This window comes from Tachysurus fulvidraco, chromosome 25, assembly GCF_022655615.1.
Source record: "Tachysurus fulvidraco isolate hzauxx_2018 chromosome 25, HZAU_PFXX_2.0, whole genome shotgun sequence".
NCBI classification, from domain to species: Eukaryota; Metazoa; Chordata; class Actinopteri; order Siluriformes; family Bagridae; genus Tachysurus; species Tachysurus fulvidraco.
Genome location: NC_062542.1, coordinates 4,158,446 through 4,166,868, shown reverse-complemented (window position 1 = coordinate 4,166,868; position 8,423 = coordinate 4,158,446). Strand labels below are relative to the sequence as shown.

The 8,423-nt window shown below is 40.2% G+C and overlaps 1 protein-coding gene across 1 annotated transcript in view; it reads right to left on the bottom strand.

Moving 5' to 3' along the window:
- Window positions 1-5,859, bottom strand: part of dhdds (dehydrodolichyl diphosphate synthase) — a 16,788-nt gene extending 10,929 nt beyond the window's left edge. Inside the window, exons 1-4 of the mRNA XM_027153846.2 lie at window positions 5,800-5,859; window positions 3,906-3,968; window positions 2,304-2,420; window positions 67-209 (exon numbers count right to left, since the gene is read on the bottom strand). Of these exons, the coding sequence (XP_027009647.2) occupies window positions 67-209; window positions 2,304-2,420; window positions 3,906-3,968 (323 nt within the window). The 5' untranslated portion in view covers window positions 5,800-5,859. The remainder of the gene's footprint in view (window positions 1-66; window positions 210-2,303; window positions 2,421-3,905; window positions 3,969-5,799) is intronic.
- Window positions 5,860-8,423: the final 2,564 nt, after the last annotated feature.

Sequence of the window (8,423 nt, the reverse complement as noted above, 5' to 3'; positions counted from 1 at the left end):
TAAAATAATAATGTAAGTATTCACCCCAATATTTATTGCACACCGTGTCCATATATTCAGACTTACTGCTCTCCGAGTAGCCGGAGGAACTTCTCTTTAGCCAGCTCCATCAAACCGTCCACTTCCTCTTTGGAGCGTTTGAAGTTCTCTATGCTGAAGGCATACACCGTTACCTCATGAATGCCCAGGTTTAGACACCAGCGGAGCGTCTGAGGAACAGAACCGAAGGATATATAAAGATTATGAAGTTTTGTTCCTTTTTATTGCAGTAATCATAAAGACTGTCATGTTGCTCAACCCAGGATTCACTCACAACCTGCTCATTGTGAAGATCCCTTCAAAACACTTAACCTTTACTCGTCTACACCTGAACACTGTTATGAGGACGGGATTAATTCAGAATCTCAAGGGTTTTGTTTTTCAGAAAGTTTTCCTTCTACACAACAAAACACAAACACAATGTGGTAATTATACAAAAAAATTATTTAAAAAATGTATTCATTTATTTAATATTGTATTAATACTCGTCAATAAATATTAGTTGCCAGGATAAAGCGAAAAAAGTGACGTGACATACGGCTAAGTACGGTGACCCATACTCAGAATTCATTCTCTGCGAATTTGACCCATTCAAAGTGCACACACACACACACAGCAGTGAACACACACACACCATGAACACACACCCGGAGCAGTGGGCAGCCATTTATGCTGTGGCGCCCGGGGAGCAGTTGGAGGGGGTTCGGTGCCTTGCTCAAGTGCACCTCAGTCATGGCCGGCCCGAGACTCGAACCCACAACCTTAGGATTATTAGTCAGACTCTCTAACCATTAGGACACGACTTACCCCAAAGGGTTTTCGCATATCCCAGGTTATGGGGTCAGAGTGCAGGGTCAAGCCATAGGTACGGCACCCCTGGAGCAGGTGAGTTTAAAGACCTTGCCCAAGGACCCAACGTTGATGCTCAGCAGCTTGTGGACTCGAACCCCGACCTTCTGATCAAGATCCCAGCGCCTTAACCGCTGGATCATCACGTCCTCATTATTATTATTATTGAACATATTAAATATGAAGGTTTCTCAATGAGTTAAATACAACATACTGTAACCTTAATCAGTGTAAACAATGGATTAAAAAATGATATGAAAATTTTTCAGCTAAATGAAGTGGAACAGTAAGGTCACAGGGGTGAAGAGGTGAAGAAGGTACAGGAGTTTAAGTACTTGGGGTCAACAGTCCAGAGTAATGGAGAGAGTGGGAAAGAGGTAAAGAAGCGAGTGCAGGCAGGTTGGAGTGGGTGGAGAAAGATGTCAGGAGTTCTGTGTGATAGGAAAATATCAGCGAGAATCGAGGTAGAAGGTGTACAGGACAGTGGTGAGACCGGCCATGCTGTACGGTTTAGAGACAGTGTCACTGAAGAAGAGACAGGAGTCAGAGCTAGAGGTAGCCGAGCCGAAGATGTTGAGGTCCTCTTTGGGAGAGACAAGATTGGACAGGATTAGGAACGTGTACATGAGAGGGACAGCTCATGTTGGACGTTTGGGAGACAAAGTTAGGGAGGCCAGATTAAGATGGTTTGGACATGTTCAGAAAAGGGAGAGTGAGTATATTGGTAGGAGAATGTTGGACATGGAGCTGCCAGGCAAGAGGCAAAGAGGAAGGCCGAAGAGGAGGTATACTGTATATGGATGTAATTAATGAGGATTTGAAGCTTGTGCGTGCAAGTGTTGAGGATGCAGAAGATAGGGATAGGTGGAGAGAGAGAGAGAGAGAGAGATGATTCGCCGTGGCGACCCCTGAAGGGAAAAGATGAAAGAAGTAGCAGAAGAAGTTCTGCATACATAAAGCTCCACAATTCATCTGCTCAAGCTGATATTTTGGTAGAAACCATCGTTTTTTTGTTTTTTTCTTTTTCTTCAAATCTTACACCGCGGCTAAGAGGTGACAAACGTCCTAAAAATGTGGCCGTTTCTTTCTTCCTTTTATTTTGAAAAAAGAAAAAAAAAAAACCAACAAAAAAAAAACTCAGGCCCAACAACAATGCAAATATGCTGTAAGGATTAATGACATGAATCCATCGCAACCGAGTTATACATTGGGATAAAATCCATGTGCTGTTATAGGAAACTAATCAAACAGTGTGGTGATGCGATACTGTACAATGTGAGGTAAGATTTTCTGATACCGGCGTCTCGGAGTGTTTTATTTTCAAGCTGTCCTTCAGAATCTCAAAGTTTCATGTAATAGAAGTTCTATAAAGTTGAAATGAACTCAAGCGCTTGACTAAGTGCTAGTGAACTCACTTCAGCCAGCTTGTCGAAGCCCTGAGTGTGTCCTTCTTGTCTTTCCACATGTCTCTTACGTGCATAACGTCTGTTCCCGTCCATAATGAAGGCCACATGTCTGGGCATCGGTCCTGCCTGCAAACCGATAAGTGCGTAGCGTTAAGGAAAACGGGTGAGAGAAATAAAATCTAAAAACGTTGTTATTATTATAATAAACAATAACAAAGCATTTTAAAAATGTACAATATTACCTATGTACAATATGTCTTTCAGTGTAACCACTACTCTTTTTATACATTTTTGTTTTTGTATATACTGTATATTATATTGTGTCTTTATTCTTTATATATATTTTTCACTGCTGTGACAGAACGTGTAGCCCCGCCCCCAAAATAAGCGAAATCAAAAATTTAGCACAACATGGACATGTCATATATCAAAACACTCAGCACGATGAGGGAAAATGATGTCATGTGAAGCCCCGCCCCCAAAATTAGCGAAATACAAAATTTTAGCACAACATGGACATGTGACATATCAAAACACTCAGCACGATGATGGTAACTTGCCACGTGCAAGCACATTCACATTTTCTTTAGGAAATGCTACGTTCTAGTCTAATCTTATCTTATCTTATCCATTTTAAACGTGTCTTAAAAAACAGTCAAAAAAAATGAGCCACAAGTGTAATTAGATTTAATGTTGGTCCCACATTGAGGAACTAAATGTTAGATTTATAATGTTTGTATTCCAACGTTTTGGAATTTTTAATGCGTTAAATTAAAAAGCACATCAGAATTTAAACAAAATATTTAAATGATTTTATCATTTTATATATATATATATATATATATATATATATATATATATATATATATATATATATATATATATATTACACAGTACAAACCAAAAGTTTGGACACGCCTTCTCATTCAAAGAGTTTTCTTTATTTTCATGACTATGAAAATTTTAGATTCACACTGAAGGCATCAAAACTATGAATTAACACATGTGGAATTATATACATAACAAAAAAGTGTGAAAAAAATGACCCCAAACACACCTCCAGGCTGTGTAAGGGCTATTTGACCATGAAGGAGAGTGATGGGGTGCTGCACCAGATGACCTGGCCTCCACAGTCACCGGACCTGAACCCGATCGAGATGGTTTGGGGTGAGCTGGACCACAGAGTGAAGGCAAAAGGGCCAACAAGTGCTAAGCATCTCTGGGAACTCCTTCAAGACTGTTGGAAGACCATTTCAGGTGACGACCTCTTGAAGCTCATCAAGAGAATGCCAAGAGTGTGCAAAGCAGTAATCAAAGTAAAAGGTGGAGAACTTTGAAGAACCTAGAATATGACATATTTTCAGTTGTTTCACACTTTTTTGTTATGAACTAAATGTTCTCTTTGAATGAGAAAGTGTGTCCAAACTTTTGGTCTGTACTGTGTATGTGTATATATATTATATATATATATATATATATATTATATATATATAAATAAAACCAGCACCATTTCAAGGCGCATGTCATGGACTGACTGAATAAAGCGAACCATAAATCTCGTTACGTGACTGGAAGCAGAAGGATAATACAAGAGTAAATAACATCACCTACCTTTAGGATGTTGGCAGAGAACCTTTCCAGAAGGTTTAGTTCTCCTTCCCGGATCCAAGACATCTGAGTGTGAGAAATGGGTTGAATGATGAGTTAATTATAATTGCTACAACGCCAATAAAAAATATATTTTAAAAAATCCCCAAATGATAGCGTTTCGTTTAACCCTTGGTTTCTTTTGCGGACCATTTCATAACAACTCTTGAATGTGAAAGTGACGTGACGTACGGCTAAGTTCGGTGACCAATACTCAGGATATGTTCTCCGCGTTTAGCCCATCCAAAGTGCACACACACACACACACACACACACACACACACACACACACACACACACACACACACACACACACACACACACAGAGCAGTGGGCAGCCATTTATGCTGCGGCACCCGGGGATCTCTCTCAGTTGCTCAAGGGCACCTCAGTCGTGGCCGGCCCGGGACTTGAACCCATCACCTTAGGGTTACGAGTCAGACTGTCTAACCATTAGGCCACAACCCCCCCCCCCCCCTTTTTTAAAGGATGTTCGATTTTGATTACCAAAGTCAGCATTTGTTATATTAATACATACAAACATTAAAAAAACCCACAAGGAATAAATGTTCAGTATTATAAACCTAACGGTCTAGAGAATATTCCCCTCGACTAGGCTACCACACCCCTTGGATGTTCTCTCAACATAAAGAACATGTTCCTGGAAAACCAAAACAAACATTCCCAGAACATTCTAGCAACCATAACTTGGTGTCTGAGAAAGCTGATCATTTTTTTCCAGGCTCTTGTGACCAGAAACACTTGTCATAGCAGTAAACAGTTTGTGAACACCAGACTAGATCAGACTACATCCTACTGGATCATACTAGATCAGACTAGACCAGACCAGACTGGATCAGACTACATACTAGATCAGACTAGATCAGACTGGATCAGACTAGATACTAGATCAGACTGGATCAGACTAGATACTAGATCAGACTGGATCAGACTAGATACTAGATCAGACTGGATCAGACTAGATACTAGATCAGACTGGATCAGACTAGATACTAGATCAGACTGGATCAGACCAGATACTAGATCAGACTGGATCAGACCAGATACTAGATCAGACTGGATCAGACTAGATACTAGATCAGACTGGATCAGACTAGATACTAGATCAGACTGGATCAGACTAGATACTAAATACTATATCAGACTAGACCAGACTGGATCAGACTAGATACTAGATCAGACTAGGTACTAGATCAGACTAGGTACTAGATCAGACTAGGTACTAGATCAGGCTAGGGGCTAGATCAGGCTAGGGGCTAGATCAGGCTAGGGGCTAGATCAGGCTAGGTACTAGATCAGGCTAGATCAGGCTAGGTACTAGATCAGGCTAGGTACTAGATCAGACTAGATCAGGCTAGGTACTAGATCAGGCTAGGTACTAGATCAGGCTAGGTACTAGATCAGGCTAGATCAGGCTAGGTACTAGATCAGGCTAGGTACTAGATCAAGCTAGGGGCTAGATCAGGCTAGGGGCTAGATCAGGCTAGGGGCTAGATCAGGCTAGGTACTAGATCAGACTAGATCAGGCTAGGTACTAGATCAGGCTAGGTACTAGATCAGGCTAGGTACTAGATCAGGCTAGGTACTAGATCAGACTAGATCACTATTTTGGAAAGAGGAAACGTTTATTCCAACATGGAGAAGCAGTGAGTTCAGTGTTGATCATTCATTAACAAACATGACTGAAGAGGACAGAAAGCTTTGTAGAAACCCAACAAACACAACTGAGCGACACTGAGACCAGTGTAGAGGAATAACAGCCCGAATCTCTTCACGTTTCACGCTTTAATATCCAGACATTTTTAAAAACGAATATGAGAAGCTCCAACTCACTAACCTGTCGGTAGGGTGACGTCAGCGTCTGATCGGAAAGGAAGTGACGTTTCCGGAAACACAGTCGCTGCACGACGTTAAAACCAGGAACAAAATATATAGTAATAACTAATAAATGAAAGTAAAATACTTATTAAAAGTGAGATATACGTATGTGTTAAGCTTTATTTATTTTATTTTTTTTAGGTTGAGGCGGATTTATAAGTAATATTTAGATTTTTAAAAAATAGATATTCAGTGTAGATAACAATATAATAATAATAATATAATACAATAATAATAATAATAATAATAATAATAATAATAATAATAATAACAATAATAATATAATATTATAATAATATAATACAATAAAAAATAAATAATATATAATATTATAATAATATAATACAATAATAATAATAATAATAATAATAATAATAATAATAATAATAATAATAATAATAATAATGGGGCACGGTGGCTTAGTGGGTAGCACATTCGCCTCACACCTCCAGGGTTGTGGGTTCGATTCCCGCCTCCGCCTTGTGTGTGTGGAGTTTGCATGTTCTCCCCGTGCCTCGGGGGTTTCCTCCGGGTACTCCGGTTTCCCCCCCCAGTCCAAAGACATGCATGGTAGATTGATTGGCATCTCTGGAAAATTGTCCGTAGTGTGTGATTGTGTGAGTGAATGAGAGTGTGTGTGTGCCCTGTGATGGGTTGGCACTCCGTCCAGGGTGTATCCTGCCTCGATGCCCGATGACGCCTGAGATAGGCACAGGCTCCCCGTGACCCGAGAAGTTCGGATAAAGCGGTAGAAAATGAATGAATAATAATAATCATGATCATCGTCATTATCATAATCGTCATAGTTATCTTCAATATATAGCTGCGGTATAATTCATCAGTACAGGGTCTTTTTTCTGTGCTACTGTTTTTACTTTAATTTTATTTTGTTATGATGACTGCAGTTCGAGCTCAAGGTTCAATCCTGAGTTCAGGTTTCTGTCTGTGTGGCGTTTCACATGTCCTCCTCTTGTGCATGTGAGCTTCCTTATACTTCACACTAAACATGCAGATAGATTGGTGACACTAGGTTTACTGCCCCTTGGTGTGGGTGATGTCGGCGTCTCATTTACATTTATGTACTACAGTTTACATTTATGGCATTTGGTAGATTCTCTCATCTAGAGTGATTTACCTACATAGTAAGGTGCAGTAACAAGTGCAATTTAGCAAGCCTCAGGAAAAAAAACAAAAAACATGTTAGTCGCCCAATAACACAGAACACTAAGTAAGTGCCATACACTTAATACCCAGTTAATAACAGCACAATAAAATAAACAATTTTAATAAATAGAGTTTACACTTCTAGGACAATGTGACTGTAATTTGTAATGGCTGTTTATTATGAGTCAAGTCAAGAAGCTTGTATTGTCATTTCAGCCATCTATAGCTGTTACAGTACTCAGTGAAACGAGACGTTTCTCCAGGATCATGGTGCTACATAACACAAAGACAGAGATAAGGACTTAGTAAGTTAGTCCTAGATACGTAAAGTGTATCTGTGCAACCTGGTGCAAACAGTGTGAGACAAAAGACAAGACAGTGCAGGACAAAAGACAAGACAGTGCAGGACACAAGACAAAAAAAAAAGACAGTGCAGGACAAAAGACAGTGCCAGACAAAAGACAAGACAGCGCAGGACAAAAGACAAGACAGTGCAGGACACAAGACGAAAAAAAGACAGTGCAGGACAAAAGACAGTGCAAGACAAAAGACAAGACAGCGCAGGACAAAAGACAAGACAGTGCAGGACACAAGACGAAAAAAAGACAGTGCAGGACAAAAGACAGTGCATGACAAAAGACAAGACAGCGCAGGACAAAAGAAAAGCCAGTGCAGGACACAAGACAAAAAAGACAGTGCAGGACAAAAGACATTGAAAAAAATAAAAGACAATACACAAAAGCAGCACTGACCGGTGAAAATACTGTATGTTTAACCAATATTATTCATTCATTCATTTTCTTTTTATCCGAAATTCTCGAGTCACGGGGAGCCTGTGCCTATCTCAGGCGTCTTTGGGCATCAAGGCCGGATACACCCTGGACGGAGTGCCAACCCATCACAGGGCACACACACAGACACACACACACTCTCATTCACTCATGCAATCAGACACTATGGACAATTTTCCAGAGATGCCAATCAACCTACCATGCATGTCTTTGGACCGGGAGAGGAAACCGGAGTACCCGGAGGAAACCCCCGAGGCACGGGGAGAAAATGCAAACTCCACACACACAAGGCGGAGACGGGAATCAAACCCCCAACCCTGGAGGGGACACTAAGCCACCGTGTCCCCTAAACCAATATTACATGTGCAGAAATACTGGAATGAACACATCAGTATTATAGCAGCAATTACATGAAGTTATTAGATCATGGACTAAGACAACAAACAGATACAAAACCGGTAAATATAGAAAAAAAACAGAACACGAGACACGAGTCATCGAATTTTAGCATCCAGGGCAATAATTTAGCTTGATCACAAATGAATGAATGAATGAATGAAGGAATGAATGAAGGAATGAATGAAGGAATGAATGAATGAATAGATCCAATCAGTTGAAGGTGAAGCTT